Below are 23,637 nucleotides of genomic sequence, written 5' to 3' on the forward strand. Positions count from 1 at the left end.
AAAAAAAAGGCGGCTGCACTGTTGAAGCAAAAAAACCAGCAGCCGCAGGGAGCGCGTGGGGGGTGGCTTGCAGGGGGGTGAAAGGTGGCGCCCGCCCACTCCCTCCGCCCGTGGGTAGCCAGGCTCTGCAGCCAGCTCGCAGCCAGGTGAGGGACTCCCCCCTCCGGCCTTGGGGTGCCTCTCCCGGGCAGGCAGAGGCTCCGGGGACTGCAGGAGGTGCTGGCTCAGCCGCTCCTTTAAAGGCGTCGGCCTGGCCAGGCTCAGAGCAGCAAGGGAGGCGGAGGCCAGTGCAGGTGGTGGGGAGTGGCGTGGCCCGGGGAGCCCGGCGGCATGGTGAGTAGCGGGGATTGCTAGTTCGTGCCCCTGCAGGGCTGGGCTGGCCGCCCCAAAATTGGCTGGAATGCCACCCCTTACAATGTGCCGCCCCAGGCACGTGCTTTCTCATCTGATGCCTGGAGCCAGCCCTGCCCAGCAGCCCAGCCTTGGAGAGCCCCACCTAAAAGCATGTGTGCAGCTTTCTGGACTCTCCGGTTGATGCGGTTCAGTGAAGATTCAGGCTTGGAGCAGAGGGGTGCACCAGGGAGAGAACACAGAAGCAGCCTTTATCTCAGGGGTTGGCAAACTTTTTGGCTCGAGGGCCATATCTGGGTTGGGAAATTGCATGTAGGGCTGGGGCAGTGGGTTGGGGTATGGGAGGGGGTGTCGTGTGCAGGAAGGGGCTCAGGGCAAGGGGTTGGGGCACACAAGGGGTGTGGGGTATATGAGGGGGCTCAGAGCAGGGGGTTGGGGCACACAAGGGGTGTGGGGTATATGAGGGGGCTCAGAGCAGGGGGTTGGGGTACAGGAGGGATGTGGGGTGTGACAGGGGGCTCAGGGCAAGGGGTTGGGGTGCAGGAGGGGTGCGGGCTCCAGGGTGGCAATGGCACGCAGCGAGGCTAAGGTGGGCTCCCTTCCCTGGCCCCGTGCTGCTCCCGGAAGCAGCTGGCAACATGTCCCTGCGGCCCAGGGGCGAGGGGCAGAGGGCTCCATGCATTGCCCTTGCCTGCAGGTATCTCCCCTGAAGCTCCCATTGGTTGCGGTTCCCTGTTTCCAACAAGTAGGAGAGAAGGATTTTTCAGCAATTGAGTTAGATCTCTTGTAGTTGCGTCTCTGCCCTAGTCTAGCCTTTTACTGGTGTGGATGAGTATCTAAGGCCCAGATCCTCAAAGATATCTGTGGAGGTTAATGGAAGAAGGAGGCACACATCAGGACCCTAATGGAGCTCTGGGTGATCGCTAGTTCCCACCACCCAACACAGATGTAATGAGGTTGAGTAGTGTCCGCAAAAGAGAAACTAAACAACTAATTATTTCTCAAGAAACGTTTCTAATGACTTATGACTATAAAGGCAACACAGAGAGAATGTGCCTAACGACTTCACGTGTACTGTAACCATCCCCAACCAACATAAATTCATATGCAATACTAATACATTAATCAACCATACTTTATTAATTTTAACCTACCTATTACCTTATTTAACAACTTATAAACTTTTACTGACTTTTATGATAAACTTGATGGTCTCTTATACTGAAGACAGGCACAGCGACTTGTAAAGCCTTTATGATTTATAAGCTACTAACTTCACCAGCGCTGTACCTGCTTTCAGCAAGGCACAAAACATATACAGGTTTCAGAGTAGCAGCCGTGTTAGTCTGTATCCTCAAAAAAAACCATATACAGTTACTATATATTGATTAACTATTTACTACTATTTTTAAACAACTTAAGCAATTTACTAATATACTTAAACTATAGTATTAATACAGATTTAAGGCCTTGGCTACACTTGCGTGTTACAGCACTGTAAAGGCTCCCCCAGCGCTGTAACTCACCCCCCGACCACACTGGCAAGGCATTTGCAGCGCTGTATCTCCATGGTTGCAGCGCTGCATGTACTCCACCTCTCCGAGAGGAATAGTGAGTATTGCGCTGCAGCTCTGCGGCGCCAGTGTGGCCGCCCAATGTGCTGTGAATGGCCTCCAGAATTATTCGGCAGTATCCAACAATGCCTGTTCTAGCCACTCTGGTCATCAGTTCAAACTCTACTGCCCTGGCCTCAGGTAGCCAACCATGTGACCCACCCCTTACATTCCCCGGGAATTTTAAAAATCCCCTTCCTGTTTGCTCAGCCCGGCGTGGTGTGGAGTGCTATCAGCGAATCTTTCCAGGTGACCATGCCTCCACGCGCCAAGCGAGCCCCAGCATGGAGCAATGGCGAGTTGCTGGACCTCATCAGTGTTTGGGGGGAGGAAGCTGTCCAGTCCCAGCTGCGCTCCAGCCGTAGGAATTACGATACCTTCGGGAAGGTATCAAAGGACATGATGGAAAGGAGCCATGAGTGGGACGCCTGCAGTGCAGGATTAAAGTGAAGGAGCTGCAGAGTGCCTACCGCAAAGCCCGCGACGCAAACGGCCGCTCAGGTGCTCCCCCCACGACCTGCCGATTCTACAAAGAGCTGGATGCGATACTTGGGGTTAACCCCACCTCCACTCCGAGCACCACCATGGACACTTCAGAGCTGGTGCGGGGGGGAGGAAAATGGGAGTGATGGTGGTGGGCCGGATGGAGACACCCCGGAATCCCTGGAGCCATGCAGCCAGGAGGAAGGTAGCCAGTCGCAGCGACTGGTACTTGGTGGAGGACAAACAGAAGAGCAGGTTCCCGGTAAGCTTTTTTTTTTTTTCGGGAAGGAATTTTTTCGGTGCGGGCTCTTTGGGAGAGGAGGGTTAGGCATGCATGCCTAGATGTGGAATAGTGCATTGATGTGGTTTATCACATCGCGGTAATCGTCAAGCTGCATATGGGTCAGGGCGGAAGCCGCATTGCAGTAGAAGACCCTCCCTTGCTTCCCAGGTCACCCTCAGCAGCGAGATACAAAATCAGACTGAGATGAGAATCAGGCCCCAACAGGTCCCTCTTATCGCCTGCTCAGAGACTGCAAAGACTCAGGAAGAGACTGTGAAAAAGCAAAGAAGACATGCTGCAAGAAGTGATGCGTCAATCTATTAAAGAGAATGAGAAAGCACAGAACTGGAGGGAGAGAGAAAGCAGGATCTGCCAGGAAAATGCAGTGCACCGGCGGCAAAGCACCGCGCACCAGCAGCAAAGCACTGATAGGCTCATAAGCATCCTGGAGCGCCAAGCAGATGCTATCCAGGAGCTGGTAGCCATGCAGAAAGAGGAGCAGTACCGCAAACACTCCCCACCCCCAGCCCTTGTCCCAAAACTCTTTCCGTTGTGCCCCACTGTCACCTCCAACCCACTTTCCCCAACTTCTGTGTTCTTCATGCCACCCACTGCCTCCAACACCAGTATCTTCACCACCCAGCCCTGAAAACCACGACCCTTACCCTCTGCAGTCAACCCCCATCATCATGCAGTATAGCTGTCCTGAAGTGCAGCACTCACTGCACAGCACACCAGACAGGACATACGCGAATCTGTGATTGTATTGTTCCCCACTCCACCCCCTTGTTTCTTTTCAATAAATTTTTTTTTTCTTTTCAATAAATGGATTCTTTGGCTTTGAAAACATTCTTTATTATTGCATCAAGTAAAAGATTCCTTAGCCCAGGAAATAAACAGGCACTGCAAGTCAGCTTAGCAGACACTGATTCCTAAAGATTGGAACTACTGCACTTCACTCCCGTGCAGGGCACCAGATATCACTGCTGGTTTTCAGCCTCAAATTGCTCCCTCAAGGCATCCCTAATCCTTGCAGCCCCGCGCTGGGCCCCTGTAATAGCCCTGCTCTCTGGATGTGCAAATTCAGCCTCCAGGTGTTGAACCTCGGAGGTCCATGCCTGAGTGAAGCTTTCACCCTTCCCTTCACAAATATTATGGAGGGCACAGCACACGGATATAACCGCAGGGATGCTGTTTTCGGCCAAGTCCAGCTTCCCATACAGAGATCGCCAGCGAGCCTTTAAACGGCCAAAGGCACACTCCACAGTCATTCGGCACCGGCTCAGCCTGTAGTTGAACCGTTCCTTGCTGCTGTCAAGGCTCCTTGTGTAGAGTTTCATGAGCCACGGCATTAACGGGTAAGCGAGATCTCCAAGGATCACAATGGGCATTTCAACTTCCCCTACCATGATCTTCCGCTCTGGGAAAAAAGTCCCGGCCTGCATCTTCCTGAACAGCCAAGTGTTCCGAAAGATGCATGCGTCATGCACCTTTCCGGGCCAGCCTGTGTTAATGTCAATGAAACGCCCACGGTGATCCACAAGCGCCTGGAGAACCATAGAGAAATACCCCTTCTGATTAACATACTCAGATCCTAGGTTGGGTGGTGCCAGAATAGGAATGTGCGTCCCATCTATCGCCCCTCCACAGTTAGGGAACCCCATTTGTGCAAAGCCATCCACTATTTCCTGCCCGTTACCCAGAGTCCCGGTTCTTCTGAGTAGGATGCGATTAATGGCCTTGCAAACTTGCATCAACATGATTCCAACGGTCGACTTTCCCACTCCAAACTGGTTTGCGACCGACCGGTAACTGTCTGGAGTTGCCAGCTTCCAGATTGCAATAGCCACCCGCTTCTCCACTGGCAGGGCAGCTCTCAATCTCGTGTCTTTGCGCCGCAGGGTGGGGGCAAGCTCCTTACGCAGTCCCATGAAAGTGGCTTTTCTCATCCGAAAGTTCTGCAGCCACTGCTCGTCATCCCAGACTTCCATGACGATGTGATCCCACCACTCGGTGCTTGTTTCCCGAGCCCAAAAGCGGCGTTCCACGGTGCTGAGCATGTCCGTGAATGCCACAAGCAATTTTTTGTGGTATGCAGCTCGATAGCATCGTCGGACTCCTCACCCTCACTCTCACTGTCACTTTGGATCTTAAGGAATAGTTCGACTGCACAGAAACCGTTGAAAGATGGAGCCAAAGGTGGATGGAAACAAAGGGATTTCTGGGATGCGAAGCGATGCATCACGGGGCATTGGGACAGGACCCAGAATTTTTCGCACCCACGCCCCCTTCCTACAACTCACGGCGCCAGAATGGGAAAAGGTGCTCTGTGGGATAGCTGCCCATAATGCACCGCTCCCAATAGCACTGCAATTGCCGCAAATGTGGCCACGACAGTGCGCTGGGCAGCTGTCAGTGTGGACAGACTGCAGTGCTTTCCCTACTCAGCTGCACGAAGTCAAGGTTTAACTCACAGCGCTGTACATCTGCAAGTGTAGCCAAGGCCTAAGGTTAACCAGCTCGAGCACAACCAGACCTCTTCAGTCCAAAATCTTACCCTGCATTCTTCTAAAGATACATTACCTTTCAGTCGACCGTTTCCTGCATTGGCCAGGCACAGATAGTCGGTGAAACGCAAGTCCCTTTGGTTCAGGGGGTGTATGTGAGCCTGACAAAGAGTGATTTCTTTTAGGTCAACACACACGCACACACTTGCGTCTTTACACCTATTTTATACAGTATTTGCTGGCCGTATTTCAAAACAGGTAAACCAATCAAAGGTGGCCAACTGTTCTAGGGTGGTATTTGTGGTTGTCTTGATCTTACGAACTGTGCACCTGTGCTCAGCTCATCTCTTCTCTATGTGGCTAATTGTGGTCAATTTGCTAGACTCAAAAATGCTCGAATCAGGTAAAAGAGGTATTTGGTTGCAGAGCATAGTAACCACAAGTCTGTATCTATCTTTACAGAGTAGGGTGACCAGACGTCCCGATTTTATCGGGACTGTCCCGATATTTCCTTGTTTGTCCCGCGTCCCGACCGACATGCGGTCGGGACACTGGACAAACAAGGAAATGCCCCGGAGCCTGGAAGTGCTCGCACCCCCCCCCCCCCCCGCCCCGACTCTGCCCCCTCCTCCCCCGATTAGCTCCCTCCCCGAATCCCCGCCTCTTCCCCAGGCTCACCATTCCTCCTCCCTCCGCAAGCGCTCAAGGGAGGCCCGGGAGACGCAGGGGAAGCGTGGGGCCGGGGTGAGTAACAGTCCGGCCTGGCCCCGAGCAGGCAGGACTCAGTTGGGTGGTTGGGAGAGGAGGAGGGGGGCGGCCGCGGGGCCAGGCGGCGGCGGCGGCTGTTGTTGTCCCCCCGGGCAGCGGGACTCGGGAGCAGCCGCTGCTGCAGCTCCCACTGCCGCGGGGGAGGAAGCGGCCATGGCGCTCCGCGGCTGCGGCGCCTCCGAACCCCCTGAGCCGGGGCCTGCTGCGGGGACCCAGCAGCGCGTACGCTGGGCCCAGCCCCTGGCCAGCGTCTGGGCTGCTGCCCAGCTGGTGCTATCCCGCGGCGGCCCCGGGGTGGAGGCATCAGCCGCCCAGCCCCGTTCGTTCCCCTGCGGGACGGGGGGGCTGGGGCCTGCTGCCCCCACTCCGGGGCCGCCGCGGGATAGCACCAGCTGGGCAGCAGCCCAGACGCGACTGGCCAGGGGCTGGGCAAAGCGTGCGCGCTGCTGGGTCCCCGCAGCAGGCCCCGGCTCGGGGGGTTCGGGGGCGCCAGAGCTGCAGCCGCGGAGCGCCATGGCCGCTTCCTGCCCCCGCGGCAGTGGGAGCTGCAGCAGCGGCTGCTCCCGAGTCCCGCTGGCTGGGGGTGAGAACAGCCGCCGCCTGGCACCGCGGGCCGCCCCCCTCCTCTCCCTACCACCCAACTGAGTCCTGCCTGCTCGGGGCCAGGCCGGACTGTTACTCACCCCGGCCCCACGCTTCCCCTGAGTCTCCCAGGCCTCCCTCCAGCGCTTGCGGCGGAAGGTTTTTTTTTTTTTTTGGCCCCGCCCCCCGCCACACCCCCCCCCCGCGTCACCCCCGCCCGCGTCCCGATATTTGTCTTGGGTGATCTGGTCACCCTATTACAGAGTTTCCTTTTTAGTCTATAAAGCTTCCTAGATAAATTATGCTTATGCTTGCAGGATTCAACTGTACCCGCTTCTTACAACTTCTGGAAGGTTGAGGCCTACCAGTACTTGACAAGACTTATGCACAGTAATCACAAATATCAATCAATGGCAGTTAGGCACCTTACAATCTTTGAGGAACTGGGTGGCAAACCACCTTCTGTATGTCACAGAAAAATAGAATTGTGTTTCTTCCTTGAAAATTACTTTGGTTTCTTTAATGTTTGGAATTCAGTTTTAAAGTCACTAGATGGTTAAACAGTTTTTCCTTTCACAGATGCTGATCTGTTTCTTCTTGGAGATTCTGGGTAAAGGCTGCACATTCATTACAGGTAATGTGCCTTTGAACTAGCTTCAGTCTGGAAGCAGCTTTAGTGAGCTTTTGAACTATATTTTATAAGTGTGTTTTAAAATGTATAGAAAGTGATCAGGCTCTTTGTTCTTGAGTCTGGAAGACTGTTTGCCTAACTAGAGATTATTATTATTATTTTATTTTTTAATTTTTCTATGTTGCTGAAAACAATTGTTTAATGGTTCTCAACTTATATGCGGTCCACAATGTGTTACCTGGGCCTCAGGGGCACGGTCACGGAGCTCATGGAGCTGGGTGGGCTGCAGCTGTGTGCTAATTGGGCCATATGCGGGCCATGTCCTGAAAACTGCTGAGGTACTATATAGTGAATATATTATGTGTGTCTATATTATAATGCAGGGGTTGGCAACCTTTCAGAAGTGGTGTGCCGAGTCTTCATTTATTTACTCTAATTTAAGGTTTCGCGTGCCAGTAATACATTTTAACATTTTTTTAGAAGGTCTCTCTCTGTCTATATTCTATAACTAAACTATTGTCGTATGTAAAGTAAACAAGGTTTTAAAAATGTTTAAGAAGCTTCATTTAAAATTAAATTAAAATGCTGATCTTATGCCGCCAGCCTGCTCAGTCTGCTGCCGGCCTGAGCTTCCATTCACCTAGGCCAGCAGCAGGCTCAGAATGGGACCGGCGGCTGGGACCCCGGCTGGCAAGGGGCCAGCAGCCAGAAACCCAGACCGGCAGCGGGCTGAGCGGGGCCGGCGGCCGGGACCCCGGGCCGGCAGTGGGCTGAGCGGCTCAGCCCGCTGCTGGTCTGGGGTCCCGGCCCTGCCCACATACAGTTAGTACCTACCTTCTTCCTGGTTTTAGCCCATTTTCTTCCTCTCTCTCTGCACTGAGCTGACGGTGGGAGTGTACTGAGCACAGGGCTGGGGGTGAAGGAGTAGGCTGGGGGTTGGGGTGTAGCCAGGAGCTAGAATGAAGGAGGTGGCTCAGGGTTGGGGCAGAAGGTTTGGGTGTGGAGTGCTTACCTGGGCAGCTCCCATTTGGTGCGAGGGGTGCATGTGGGAATGTGGGGTTGGGGGTGTAGGAGCTCCCGTTTGGTGCTCAGGATGGGGGTGGGGATGTGGGGGGTGCAAGAGTCAGGGCATGGGGTGTGTGGGGGCTCGGTATGTGGTTGGGTGCAGGAGTCAGGGCAGGGTGCTGGGGGTGTGTGAGGAGGGTGCAGGAGTTGGGTGAAGGCATGTGAGGGGGTGCAGGAGTCAGGGCATGGGGGGCTGGGTATGTGTGTGGGTGCTGGAGTCAGGGCTGGGATCGTGGGGGGGGTGCAGGGGACTGGGTGTGTGGGAGGGGGTGCAGGGGTCAGGGCAGGGGGCTGGGTGTGTGTGAGGGGGGGTAGAGCGGGGTGGGAGTTGGGATTCCTGGGCTCCGGGAAGGGGCTGGTGTCTGACGCTCGGGGGAGGAGTGCTGGGAGTAAGGACTCCAGATTCCTAGGTTTCCAGCTGGGCTCTAGTTGTTCGAGGGGGTGGGGGAAGACGGAGACTAGGGCTCCAGATTCCTGGGTTCTGCCCTCAATGCCGGAGGGGAGCTGGGTCCAGTGACCTGGGGTGGCGAAAGAGGCGTGACCCAGCTGTTCCCAGAGTCCAGCAGGCGGCGAGCCACAGCCCCCGGGCTCGGGTTCAGGTTCGGGCTGTGGGACGCAGCCTGCCCCAGTACAGAGCCAAGCTCAACCCGGCACCGGGACTCCAACCCTGGGGCAGCCTGCCTGAGTCCAGAGAGCAGGGCCGGCCGTGCTCAGGGCGGGCAGGCCACGGTGCAGCTGGGACCCAAGACCCTTCCCCACTTACAGGCCTCTCGGGTGCTGCAACTCCTGTGGGGCTGATCCCTTTTTTTGCCCCCGCTGGGGCACTTCCCAGACACGCTAACCCGGAAACACAACCTCCTGCTGGAAGTGACAGAGGTCAGCAAAGCATGTGCAAATGCCAGCGGGAGGGGCGGAGAAGAGCAGGCCGGGCAGAATTTTTAATGGCACGCTACTGCCTGCCAGGGTCCCGGCCGCCGGCAGGCAGCAGCGTGCCATTAAAAATCGGCTCGCATGCCGTCTTTGGCATGCGTGCCAGAGGTTGCCGACCCCTGTTATAATGCATCATGGATGGGAAGCTAAAGCAATGTGTAATTAACTATTTTGTGTTAATTGTTACAGTTCATCATTATGTATTATAGCGGGGTCTCAAACATGTGGCCCGCCAAGCTCCCCGCGCCCCCCCCATTACTTCCTGTCGCTGCCAAACTCCCCTCCCCCCTGGCCTTCCTCCCCCCCCGAGTTATTTTCTGTGGCAGCTAAGCTACCTGCGCACTGCTCCCCAATGTTTGGGGCCGGGTCTCTCTCCCTGCCTGCCGCCCCCACGCGCCTCCCCTGAGTGTCTCCCGCCCACCACTTGCTGTCCCCTCACCGCCCCGGATCCTGCAGCTCACCCTGACTCCGCTCTGCTCCGGCATCACCTGCTGCCGCAGGGTTCTAGTGCCCCCCTTCACTAGGGCCAGGCAGGCTGCCCTTCTGCCCTAGTCCTGAGCCTCTCCAATGCCCCAAACCCCTCATCCCCAGCCCCACAGCCCTCACCCCTGCACCCCCTCCTATCCCCAAACTCCATCCCAGAGCCTGCAACCCTCACCCTGTCCTGCACCCCCTCCCCAGCCCGGAGCCTGCACCCAGCACCCAAACTCCATCCCAGAGCCTGCACCCCAGACCCGCTCCCCCACCCAAACTCCCTCCCAGAACCTTAGGCAGGTGGGGGGCTGAGTTGGGGGGGGCAGGTTCTGGGCACCACCAAAATTTCTACAAACCTGCCACCCTTGGAAGAAGCGGAGCAGAGGTGGAGTGGTGGTACAGCCCAGTGCAGAGGTGGGGCTTTAACAGAAGTCAATCTAACGAAGTGCGTGTTTTGTCCTTTGAGTGAGGTGCATTACTGAGGGTATGTCTACACTACGAGAGTAGTTCGATTCTACTTAAATCGAATTTGTGGAACTGACATTACAAAGTCGAACGTGTCGACTTTGTGAGTCCACACTAACGGGGCAAGCGTCGACATTGGAAGCGGTGCACTGTGGGCAGCTATCCCACAGTTCCCGCAGTCCCCGCAGCCCATTGGAATTCTGGGTCGAGCCCCCAATGCCTGCTGGGGCACAAAATGTGTCGAGGGCGGTTTTGGGTAACTGTCGTCATTCAACCGTCACTCCCTGAAAGTGCCGGTGGGCAATCATTTCACGCACTTTTCTGGTGAGTGACAGTGCCACAGCACTGCGAGCATGGAGCCCGCTGCGATCATCACTGCAGTTATGGCCATTGTCAACACCTCGCACCTTATCATCCACCTTTTTCAGAGGGAGATGCTGAGAAATCGGGCGAGAAGGCTACAGCAGCGCGGTGAGGACATGAAGTCTGAGAGGGGCACAGACCTTTCACAAAGCACGGGACCCCGCGCCGTGGACATCATGGTGGCAATGGGTCATGTTGATGCTGTGGAACGGCGATTCTGGGCCCGGGAAACAAGCACGGACTGGTGGGACCGCATAGTGCTGCAGGTCTGGGATGAATCACAGTGGCTGCGAAACTTTCGGATGCGTAAGGGAACTTTCCTGGAACTTTGTGAGTTGATGTCCCCTGCCCTGAAGCACAAGGACACCCGGATGCGAGCAGCCCTGACTGTCCAGAAGTGAGTGGCCATAGCCCTCTGGAAGCTTGCAACGCCAGACAGCTACCGGTCAGTCGCGAACCACTTTGGAGTGGGCAAATCTACCGTGGGGGTTGTTGTGATGCAAGTAGCCAACACAATCGTTGAGCTACTGCTCTCAAAGGTAGTGACCCTTGGAAACGTGCAGGTCATCATAGATGGCTTCGCTGCGATGGGATTCCCAAACTGCGGTGGGGCTATAGATGGAACTCGCATCCCTATCCTGGGACCGGACCACCAGGCCAGCCAGTACGTTAACAGAAAGGGCTACTTTTCAATGGTGCTGCAAGCACTGGTGGACCATAGGGGACGTTTTACAAACATCAACGTCAGATGGCCGGGCAAGGTTCATGACGCTCATGTTTTCAGAAACTCTGGTCTGTTTAGACGGCTGCAGGAAGGCATTTACTTCCCGGACCACAAAATAACTGTTGGGGATGTGGAGATCCCTATAGTCCTCCTTGGGGACCCAGCCTACCCGCTAATGCCCTGGCTCATGAAGCTCTATACAGGCGCCCTGGACAATGAAAAAGAACTCTTCAACTACCATCTGAGCAAGTGCAGAATGGTGGTGGAGTGTGCTTTTGGACGTCTGAAGGGGAGATGGAGAAGCTTACTGACTCACTCTGATCTCAGCGAAACCAGTATCCCCATTGTTATTGCAGCTTGCTGTGTGCACCTCAATCTCTGTGAGAGCAAGTGGGAGACCATTATGGCGGGGTGGGAGGTTGAGGTAAACTGCCTGGCTCCTGATTACGCCCAACCAGACAGCCGTGCGATTAGAAGAGCCCAGCGGGACGCGCTGTGCATCCAGGAAGCTTTGAAAGCTAGGTTCCAGAGTGAGCAGGGTAACCTGTGACTATTAAGTTTGTTTAAAGAGAAGCTGAACCTGCCCCCATTTCTTTACCCAGTTAATGTTGACTATCCTCTCCAGTTACATACCCCGTTCACCCCCTCCCCCCCGCTTCCAACACACGTTTAAAAATAAAATAAATGGAACTTTGTTAATGAACACCGTTTTCTTTATTACGGATTTCGCGGTAAAGTGTAGAAACTGGGATGCAGACTGTGGTGGGGAGCGGGTGTAGTGATGGAAAGAACGCTTCTAAACTCGAGGAATGACAGGCTCCAGCTCCTAGAGAGGTCCGCAGTGGTGGACTGGTTGGTTCAACGGAGCCTGCCACCCCTCCTTTTCGGGACTCTGTGTGTGGGGGCTATGTGACTTTGTGGCGGGGGAGGACGGTTACAGATCCCCTGCTGCATGGCTCTGTGATCCAGGCTAAGGACCGCTGCATAAGATCTCTAACCGCCCTCCCCCGCCACCAAGTCACATAGCCCCCCCCACACAGAACATGAAAACCACCTCCCAGACTGACCAGGGTGCCTAGTGACTGCAATGTGTGTGTGACCTTCTGCTGAACCTGCCCCTGTGTCTGTACCCTGGTAAAGGTGACTGTCCTCTCTAATTACCAACCCCCTTCCCCCCTTCAAACACACTCTCCTCTAAAAGAACATGACGGAAACAGTAATTAACAGAAACCTATTTTTTATTAGCAACTACACAGTTAGGGGATGAAACTGGGACGGGGGCTTGGGTGAGGCGGGAAGGAAAGGACTTATCAAATTTTTTGGAATGAGAGCCTTCTTTTACTTGAGCAGTCTGCAGGGATAGAGTGACAGTTTTCACGGCTCCTGCCGCCCGTCCTTCTTGGGACTTTGGGTGAGGGGGGTATGGGACTTTGTGGCGGGGGAGGGCCGTTAGAGATAGACTGCAGGGGGGCTCTGTCCTCCTGCCTCCGGTCCTGCAGAACATCCACAAGGCACTGGAGCGTGTCCGTTTGCTCCCTCATTAGTCCAAGCAGCGTTTGAGTCGCCTGCTGGTTTTCCTGCCGCCACCTCTCCTCCCGTTCGCTGTGTGCTCGCTGGTATTGCGACATGTTCTCCCTCCACTGGGTCTGCTGGACCACCTCGGCTCAGGAGCAGCCCATAAGTTCAGAGAACATGTCATCCCGTGTCCTTTTCTTTCTCCGCCTAACCTGCGCCAGCCTCTGGGAAGGGGATGCCGGGGTAGGTCGGGAGACAGTTACAGCTGTGGGATGGGAAAAAAGGATTGAATTCCTCACAAAGATACATTTTTGTGAACAACGAACATAGTCTTTCTCTGTGAACAAGACCATGCACAGCACCTATCACATGCGCACTCAGGACAAGGTCGAATTTTCAGCCTTCGCATTCAGTGCCTGGAGTCTTGCACTGGATATCAGACAAGCAGGGCAGGACAGCGGAATTCGGGTAGCAGGCTGACATGGTAAGCTGTAGACTTTTGGCTGTTTAAAACTTAAATTATAGCAGTGCCTTCCTTTCACGTTCAAAGCAATGCTCCTAGCGTTTGCCAGTTCCTGCTGCCGGCAATCCGGCAAGTATGAACTCTGCCCCTGTCCCACCCCCTCGTGGCTGTCCCCGGGAAAGATCCCTGTATGCTGCCCCTCTCCCGCCTCCACCGCGTGGCTGTATACCGCTGGTTACAGTTATGTAAGGGAACAGGCAAGCAATCCCAATACTAACATTCCCCTAATTCAAAGCAGGTCACCATGAGTGACATCACTCTGATGAGGATTTCTGACACAGATAAAGACCGCATGCTGCGTGTAAGCCAGCAAAAACCAGGGCCGTATGCCGCCATGCTCTGCGAGGCAATGATCTCAGAGTACTTGATGATAGCCTGGCACGGAAAAGTTTCCTACCACGGAGGACGCAATAAGGCAATAAGGCCGCTCTCCCCAGGAACCTCATGCAAAGGCTTCCCAATTACCTCAAGGAGAGCTTCGTGGAGATGTCCCATAAGGATTTCAGCTCTATCCCTGGACATATAGGCCTTATTTTCCAGTAGCTGCACTGGAAAGGACTAAAAAGTAGAGCGCCTAGGGGAAACTAATCATGAAAAACCCATTGTTAATATTCCTGTTCTGTTCAAAATAAATGTTTACATGTTTAAAACACTTACCGACTGATCCTTCCCCTGATTCAGGGTCTGGGTTAACACTTGGGGAGGGTTGGTATGGGATCTCCGTGAGGGTGATGAAGAGATCCTGGCTGTCGGGGAAATCAGGATTGTAAGCGCTGTCGACTGCCTCGTCCTCCTCATCACCTTCCTCATCTTCCCCGTCCGCTAACATCTCCGAGGAAGCGGCCGTCGACAATATCCCATCCTCAGAGTCCACGATCAGTGGTGGGGTAGTGGTGGCGGCCGCACCTAGAATGGAATGCAGTGCCTCGTAGAAACGGCATGTCTGAGGCTGGGATCCGGAGCGTCCATTTGACTCTTTGGTCTTCTGGTACCCTTGTCTCAGCTCCTTGATTTTCACGCGGCACTGTGTTGCATCCCGGCTGTATCCTCTCTCTGTCATGGTTTTTGAGATCGTCTCGTAGATCTTCACATTCCGTTTCTTGGAGCGCAGCTCCGAAAGCACGGACTCCTCGCCCCACACAGCTATCAGATCCAAGACTTCCCGATCAGTCCATGCTGGGGCCCTCTTTCTATTCTGAGATTGCATGGTCACCTCTGCTGGAGAGCTCTGCATCGTTGCCAGTGCTGCTGAGCTCTCCACGGTGTCCAAACAGGAAATGAGATTCAAACTGGCCAGACCGGAAAAGGAATTCAAATTTTCCCGGGGCTTTTTCTTTGTGGCTGGTTAGAGCATCCAAGCTCGGACTGCTGTCCAGAGCGTCAACAGAGTGGTGCACTGTGGGATAGCTCCCGGAGTTATTAGAGTTGAAATCCATCCACACGTACCTTAATTTGACATGGCCATGTCGAATTTAGCGCTATTCCCCTCGTCAGGGAGGAGTACAGAAATCAAATTAAAGAGACCTCTATGTCGAACTAAATAGCTTCGTTGTGTGGATGGGTGCAGGGTTAATTCGATTTAACGCTGCTAAATTCGACATAACCTCCTAGTGTAGACCAGGCCTGAGTGTATATATTTTATTAAAACCACTTGGAAATGACTTCGTCAAAAAAAAGAACACTCATTGAAGAAAAGAGTTTTCCAAGACAAATGGGAGAATTTATATTTTTTTCACAGAGGCAAAAGATAGAATTCAATGCTTTATTTGTCAGCAAATGATTGCTGTTCTCAAGGAGTATAACGTGCGTCGGCACTGTGACACGATGCACTGTGAAAAATATGATGCATTCACCGGAAAAATCCAAGAGGAAAAAACTTCAGCAACTTAAAGCAGCATTTGCCAGGCAAAGACATTTCATTTCGGGAATTAACAAGTCTAGCGAAGATTCAATAAGAGCAAGGTTTGTGATAAGCGAAATGATAGCTAAATCATCGCGACCTTTTACAGAGGGCTTATTCGTAAAAGAATGTCTTATGAAGGCCAGCGAAATTTTATGTCCTGATAAGAAGAAAGTTTTTGAAGGCATAAGCTTGTCTGCCAATACGCTTGCCTGCAGGATAATGGATTTAGCCGCTAATGTACAAAAACAATTGATTCAAATGGCAAAAGACTTTGAAGCATTTTCAATTGCTCTTGATGAGAGTACAGATGTATCAGATACTGCACAGTGTGGAGTGTTCATTAGAGGTGTGGATTGCAATTTGAATACAACTTAGAATTGCTAGACTTAATGCCACTGTAGGGTACCTCAACGGGACGTGACATATTTCAAGGACTGGAAGAGTGCATTAAAAAAGCTGCGCTGCCATGGAACAAACTCATATCTTTGGCTACGGACGGTGCACCATCATTGTGCTCTGAAAACATTGGTGTGGTTGGATTATTGAAGACCAAACTGAACAGCCTCAATATACCAGAAATTAGCTTCCCAGTATACATTGTATTTTGCATCAAGAAGCCCTGTGTAGTAAAAGTCTACAAATGAAGGAAGTTATGGATGTAGTTGTTAAAAATGTTAATTTTATACCTGCACAAAGGCTGAATCACAGGGAGTTCACTTCTTTTCTAGCAAGTATGGACAGTGAATATGGGGAACTTCTGTATCACACTGAGTTGTGGAAATGTTTTGCGTTTTTTTGCACTGAGAGAGGAGATTGATTCCTTCATGAAAATGAAAAACAAGGAGGTTCCACAGCTTGCTGATTCCACTTTTATCTGCAACCTTGCTTTTCTAACAGATGTAACTGATCACCTGAATGCACTGAACTTGAAACTTCAGGGTAGAAAACAGATGATAACACAGATGTATGACAGTGTTAAGTCATTCAAAGTCAAGCTTACTTTGTGGGGGAAACAGCTGACTGCTGGAAATTTGGTCCATTTCTCGACTCTGAATTCCTTAGGAAAATTTGAACCCAAATCCTTGAAAGAATATGCAAAGATCATTTCTAACTTACTGAAGTGCCGTTTAAAGATTTCAAGGCACTTGAACCACATTTTCAACTTTTTTCCACACCATTTGCTGTTGAAATTGACTATGTTGCAGAGGAAATGCAGATGGAGTTAGTGGAGCTTCAGTGTGACACCATTAACATATACAGATGTTAAGTATCAGAGGGGTAGCCGTGTTAGTCTGGATCTGTAAAAGCAGCAAAGAGTCCTGGGGCACCTTATAGACTAACAGAAGGTGGGAGGCGTTGCCAATTCGGAGGAGGATAGGGATATTCTGCAGGGAGACTTGAATGAGCTTGTGAATTGGAGTATCAGAAATAGGATGAAATTTAATAGTGAAAAGTGTAAGGTGATGCATTTTAGGGATGACTAACAACAATTTTAGTTACAAGCTGGGGACGCATTGGTTAGAAGTAACGGAAGAGGAGAAGGACCTAGGGGTTCTTGTAGACCGGAGGATGACTATGAGTCGACAATGTGACGTGGCGGTGAAAAAAGCCAATGCGGTCTTGGGATGCATTAGGCGAGGTATATCTAGTAGGGATAAGGAGGTGCTGCTTCCGTTGTATAAGGCGCTGGTGAGACCTCATTTGGAGTACTGTGTGCAGTTCTGGTCTCCCATGTTTAAAAAAGATGAACTCAAATTGGAACGGGTGCAGAGAAGGGCCACTAGGATGATCAGAGGAATGGAAAACCTGTCGTATGAAAGGAGACTGGAGGAGCTCGGGTGTTTAGTCTGACAAAACGAAGGCTGAGGGGGGATATGATTGCTCTCTTTAAATATATCAGAGGGATAAATACAAGGGAGGGAGAGGAATTATTCCAGCTTAGTACTAATGTGGACACGAGAACGAATGGATATAAACTGGCCGTGGGGAAGTTTAGGCTTGAAATTAGAAGAAGGTTTCTGATCGTCAGAGAGGTGAAATATTGGAACGGCCTTCCGAGGGAAACGGTGGGGGCGAGGGACCTGTCTGGTTTTAAGATTAAGTTAGACAAGTTTATGGAGGGAATGGTTTAATGGTAAAACATATTAGCTGAGGAATACCGAGCAATGGTAGGTAAATAGTATAATGGCTAACAAGGGTCAGGCTGGAGACTCTTGCCTACATGCTCGGGGTCTTACTGATCGCCATATTTGGGGTCGGGAAGGAATTTTCCTCCAGGGTAGATTGGCTGAGGCCCTGGAGGTTTTTCGCCTTCCTCCGCAGCATGGGGCAGGGATCTCTAGCAGGAGGGTTCTCTGCCAATTGAAGTCACTAAAACACAGGATTTGGGGACTTCATCAGCAGAGTCAAGGAAAGGGTAGGGACGGTTATGTGGCCTGCAGCATGCAGGGGGTCAGACCAGATGATCATAATGGTCCCTTCTGACCTTGAAGTCTATGAGTCTATGAGACTCTTTGCTGCATATACAGATGTTGGAATTCCAGAATTCTACAGGTTTCTTTCACAAGAAAGATTTCCCATGTTATTCTCTGCTTCCGCAAGGATAATGGCAATGTTTGGAAGTACATATATATATATATATATATAACAGTTTTCTCTTCCATGAAGATTAACAAATCTTTGTTAAGGTCAAGGCTCACTGATGAGCATTTGAAAGCAACACTGAGATTGGTTTAGTCTCAAGATATCAAACCTAATATTGATGCTCTGGTTGATGCAAAACGCTGCCAGCTAAGTGGCCAAAAATGAAATGACTGTCAAAATTAGCACTTCTTCACATTACAGTTAAAGAAGTTAATAAAAAAGTTAATAAATTGACTTTTAATAGCATATTATATTTTAATACTATACTACTATATTACTATTCATTTTTTTTCTGCCTACCTCCGGGCACTTCACGCCGCCAAGCAGCTGTTGGTGGCGCTTAGCACTTTCCAGGGGGGAAGGGGGAGGAGAGGGGAGCCGCGCGCTCAGGGGAGGAGGTGTAGCAGAGACGGGGCAGGGGCGGGGCCTCATGGAAGGGGTGGAGTGGGAGCGGGGCTGGGGCTGCGAGGGGGGATGTCAGTGATGTGGCCCTTGAGCCAATGCACTAGTCCTCATGTGGCCCTCATGGTCATTTGAGTTTGAGACCCCTGTACTGTAGTAACAGAGGGCAAAGAGATCCTCTGCATACATGTAGGTAGAGCAGAAATCTTAGATCCACTCTGCTGGAGAAATTGGCTCAATATTTGGTGTTCCCTTTTATGACAGTGAAAGTGTGTTTTCCCCCTTCCCAACTACAATGCCTAAAGATCTTCACATATTACAATGGACCTGAGGCATGCTAGTGGTCACTAACAAAATAACATTGTGGTGGAGCTGTAGCTCCTCCATAGTTTAAACTAAAATCTGTAATGCACGCTTTAAAGATTTATTTTGTAGAAATCTAATTGAAATGGCAACCAATCATAACAACAGAGGATGTAAACTTTGAGAACTAGTTTCAAATGATAAAAAATTTATTGATAAAGAGAATCATAAAGATAAAAACCATCCCTTTTGGCGGGAAAGCTAAACCGCTCTGGGATGTGTCATTTGTTTACATTGTTGTTCCTCAAGTGATTCTGTCAGTTACATATCGATAATGTTTGTCTAAGGAACATTTTATAACTTGGTAGTCATAATGGCAAATGGCAAATTTGTGCACCAAGCCAAACCCTCCAAGATATCTGCTGTGGGGTGAATGCTCTCACTAAATTCTAGTAGACAACAAAATGACCAAAAAATTCCCTCACCAAAAGCCCCTGTTGCCTAGGGAAAACATCCCTGAGCTGGGCAAAAGATTGGAAGTTCAAATCTCACCTTTTCTAACCTCTGTTTTCCCATACAATTCGTTGTATTAATAAAGGCCATAAACCCACAACCTGAGGGGACAGGGAAATGCTATTGGACATCCCCGTCTTTTAAAATAAGTTAGTAGAGGGCTTGTGGAAGGTCACAGTCAGGAGCAGGTTTCTTAGATGACACATTCCAATCTTATCGATTGAGTAAGCCAGTTTTGATTTTCCCCTGTCTCTAACCACTGTAAAATTACACTCGTGTTTCAGAGCCACAGATAGAATCCAGGATTCCTCATCATCAGTATTCTTCCACTGACTAATAGTTGTGTAACCTAGTGGTGAGCGTATGTGTCAAGTCCTCCTCCAATGGCTGATCTACAAAGGTGTTAGCAATTACTCATGTAGCTCAAGAATTAAGGATTTATGCTCCTGTTCTGAAGGTCAAGGTGTTCACAGCCCCCTGCTAATCTATGAATAGGCTTGGAAGGATTAGATTTTTATTGTTATATATCAATTTTATTGTACACACACAAACCAAAGAAAAAAATATTTCCATGGATGATGATATAAACGTACAGATAGGCAAAGTAAGAAATATGCTGCCTGAAAACTTATTAGAGTTTAAGGATATTTACTTTGTATTTTTGGCATGTAATGTTGATAATTTGTGTTTTTAATGGTTATAAAGCTTTTACTTTTTGAATCTCAGTGTCTACTGCAATTAAACAATTTTTCTTTGACCCCCACATTATTTCCTGCAAATGTGAAAATGTAAATCAATTAAAAAAAATTTGAAAAAATGCTTTACAATAAACATTGATATTATTAGTCAAAACTAGAACTTAAAAAAAAAAAAATTCTTCCAAGCCTGTCTCTGAGGCTTGGTCTACACTAAACCCCCAAATCGAACTAAGGTACGCAACTTCAGCTACGTGAATAACGTAGCTGAAGTCGACGTACCTTACTTCGAACTTACCGCCGTCCAGACCCGGCAGGCAGGCTCCCCCGTCGACTCCGCGTACTCCTTGCGGCGAGCAGGATTACCAGAGTCGACGGGGAGCACTTCTGAGTTCGATTTATCGCGTCCAGACAAGACGCGATAAATCGAACCCAGAAGTTCGATTGCCTGCCGCCGAACCAGCGCGGTAAGTATAGACAAGCCCTAAGGGATATAGTGGTTGCACGTCATTCATACTGTGATTTTGCCTCTTTGAATCAGGTTTTGTACTTAAACTATGATAACCTGTAAATTATGGTGTGAATTGGCAAAATACATCTTTTTCACCATTCAGTCATTTGACACAGTTTGGTATTGTAGCCTACTAATCACCATATCTGTTGTCCTGCCCTGTGCCCAGTACACAGAGAATATGAGGCTGTAAGAATATTTCTCTTGAGAGCCTGCCTCTTTAACACAGACTATAAAGACTTATCTTATGCATTTAGCTCTGTAAGTCATTAGTTCAGGTCCTGGTGTTGGCCAGAATGGTGGTCATTACACTTGCAAGTGTCATGCATTGGCAGTTGAAAGGTACGTGACGTACTGCCAAGAACTAGAAACCTGGAGGAAAGATGAGTGCAATCAGCAGACCTGCTGGTGGAATACAGGCATGCGCCATGCTGCTGCAACAGCATCTAGGTGTATTCAGTTTACGTAAGTTGATGGAGTGGTTTTTGAAGTTATTGATCACACAGACCCCTTTGTGAAGGTTCCCTCTGTCTGCCATGTGCTGTCATCGCTGCTAAACATGGAGCATTGTTCTTGATGTATGTACTTTCAGTAACTTTTAAATGAGAATAAGATATAGTCACAAAGAACTGACTGCATTGTGTCACAGTCTCACACTCTTTAGAAGCGTCGACATAGTCATCAGCTTCAGTAGCACAACTTCTCCCTCTGATTCCCAGGCAGGTGCAAGATCCCTGACTCTGAGGATCTCAACAATGAGGTACACCATAGCTGTATGAACCCCCAAAACTACATTTAATGACCGTTAAAGTTGCATCAGGCCACACCCCATGTATCCAAAACGTAAAAGCATGGCAGTTAGAAGGGGAAAGGCTTGTGCATTCCTGTCTACCTTCATATTGCCTATTGTGCTGTTGAAAACAGGCTGCATAAGGCTTTCATTTCTTTCTCCAACAGCCACTAAAAAGCAATACATAGTCCAGCTTTTTCAAGCTTGCATTCCAATGCAAAATTTTAACAGTGACCTCAGGAGTGTTAAGGCATAACAACCTCTCAAATGCGTGGTGTGATGGGTTGGATCACAGAAACCTCCTTGGGGCTGCTACCTGATGTGCCAAAACTACTTCTGCCCCTGCTTTCCCTGCCCGCTTGGGACCCCAGCACCCTGTCTTGCTGAGCACTCCTGTCTGCTCCAACACAGACCCAGGGTCTGAACCACATGCCCCAAAGCTGCAGGCTTACCTGAAAGCAGCTAACAGAAGTGTTCTCATCGTTAACACTCAGATGCCCAACTCCCAATAGGGTTTAAAACCCAAATAAATCCGTTTTACCCAGTATAAAGCTTATATAGGGTAAACTCATAAATTGTTTTCCCTCTATAACACTGATAGAGAGATATGCACAGCTGTTTTCTCCCCCCTCCCCCCCCCCGCCATATTAATACATACTCTGGGTTAATTCATAAGTAAAGAAGTGATTTTATTAAATATAGAAAGTAAAGCATTTAAGTGGTTCCAAGTAGTAACAGACAGAACAAAGTGAATTACCAAGTAAAATAAAATAAAACACGCAAGTCTATGTCTAATACAGAAAGAAACTGAATACAGATAAGATCTCACCCTCAGAGATGTTTCAATACGTTTCTTTCACAGACTGGATGCCTTCCTACTCTGGGCACAATCCTTTCCCCTGGTACAGCCCTTGTTCCAGCTCAAGTGGTAGCTAAGGGATTCCTCATGATGGCTGCCCCTCTTTGTTCTGTTCCACCCATTTATATATCTTTTGCATAAGACAGGAATATTTTGTCCCTCTGAGTCTCCCTACCCCCGCCACGCCCTTCTTAATGGAAAAGCACCAGGTTAAAGATGGATTCAAGTTCAGGCGACATGATCACATGTCACTGTAAGACTTCATTACCCACTTGCCAGCAAACACTACAGGAAGGCTTACAAGTAAAACAGAGCCATCTGCAGTCAATTGTCCTGGTTAATGGGAGTAATCAAGATTCTAAACCACCATTAATGGTCCACACTTTGCATAATTACAATAGGACCTCAGAGTTATATTTCATATTTCTAGTTTCTGATACAAGAGTGGTACATTTATACAAATAGGATGATCACACTCAGTAGATTATAAGCTTTGTAATGATACCTTTCAAGAGACCTTTTGCATGAAGCATATTCCAGTTATATTAGCATATTTTCATAAAATGATATAGAGTGCAATGTCACACATGGAATGTGTAACAATAAGGTGCTGATCTGTTGATATAAAAGCATAGGAGGTCACTGTTAGGTTTTGTATTCTCGTACAAATTTGAGAACACTGCAGGTTCCCATTGTGACCTTTCTATGTTCTAACCCAAACACAAACAGAAATCTCCTTGGAGCAGGGACTCTTCATTTTTTTGTATTGTCCAATGCTGAGTGCATCATTGGTTCTTAACTAATAATAATATAGGTGAACGGAAAGCCTTTAACTTTATATTTAGATGTCACCTCTTGTCCCAAAAGGGATCTTCACTTAGCTACTATTGAGAAGGAAATGGCACAGCTATTCTACTGCAGCAAATATAGTTTTTAAGGTGGAGTGTAAACCTCCAGGTGAATGACAAGGAGACTCGTGGGCAGTGTGTAAGTAATATATTAACCCGAGAGCAGCTAAAATAGGGGTGATCAGGGATTTGTAGTGATGGATGATTGGTTGGTGTCATTTCTTCCCTTATGCAGAGGGCCCTATTAATTTCTAGAGGATATTCTTTATAGGCCTATGGGAAGATGTTTTGAATCCTTGCTTCCCCATGTAACAACAGACCACATTAAACAGAAGGTGGGAGCAGGCTGGAATATTGTTGACCAAGTCACTCCGTCACTAGCGTTATAAATATTCTTGCCATCAGCAACAGGGACTGCATCACTCAGGGGTGTTTGAGGATGATTCCTGAGAAGAGAGAGAAGCTGGGAGGAGGGGCGTGAGTGTACAACTAGGAGATTCTTCTTTAAACTCTGTGGCATGGCCAACCTATGGCGTTACTTGGTTGGGTTCTTCTCTCCCCTCCCCACATGCCTCCTAGATGACATCTGTGTGAATTAATAATTCACTAACAAAAACTTGAACACAGAGTTAAGGTTGCTTAATCTTCTAGAACATGGAGGGCGGCTAAACTTAAACCTCTGCACACTTACAAATACAGAGTTAATGTAAAATCACACCCACAACCCCCAACAACAACAGTTTTAACTGTCCCTGAGGAGAAAGTAATAAGCAGTCTCTGTGCACTCAGCACAGCTCCACTTCATCACTCTCATCAGAGCTGTGTCTGCCGTTATTGCTCTGGGAAGTACTTGCAGGATGGCTCTCACTGCCACCTTCAGAAACTGGCATGCC

At 49.8% G+C, this 23,637-nt stretch overlaps 1 protein-coding gene across 1 annotated transcript in view; it reads left to right on the forward strand.

Moving 5' to 3' along the window:
• Window positions 1-309: 309 nt before the first annotated feature.
• The window catches only part of LOC128842700 (uncharacterized), a 43,987-nt gene continuing 20,659 nt past the window's right edge, over window positions 310-23,637 (forward strand). Inside the window, exons 1-2 of the mRNA XM_054038827.1 lie at window positions 310-333; window positions 7,167-7,221. Coding sequence (XP_053894802.1) covers window positions 331-333; window positions 7,167-7,221 — 58 coding nt within the window. The 5' untranslated portion in view covers window positions 310-330. The remainder of the gene's footprint in view (window positions 334-7,166; window positions 7,222-23,637) is intronic.

Source organism: Malaclemys terrapin, chromosome 9, assembly GCF_027887155.1.
Source record: "Malaclemys terrapin pileata isolate rMalTer1 chromosome 9, rMalTer1.hap1, whole genome shotgun sequence".
Classification (NCBI taxonomy): Eukaryota; Metazoa; Chordata; order Testudines; family Emydidae; genus Malaclemys; species Malaclemys terrapin.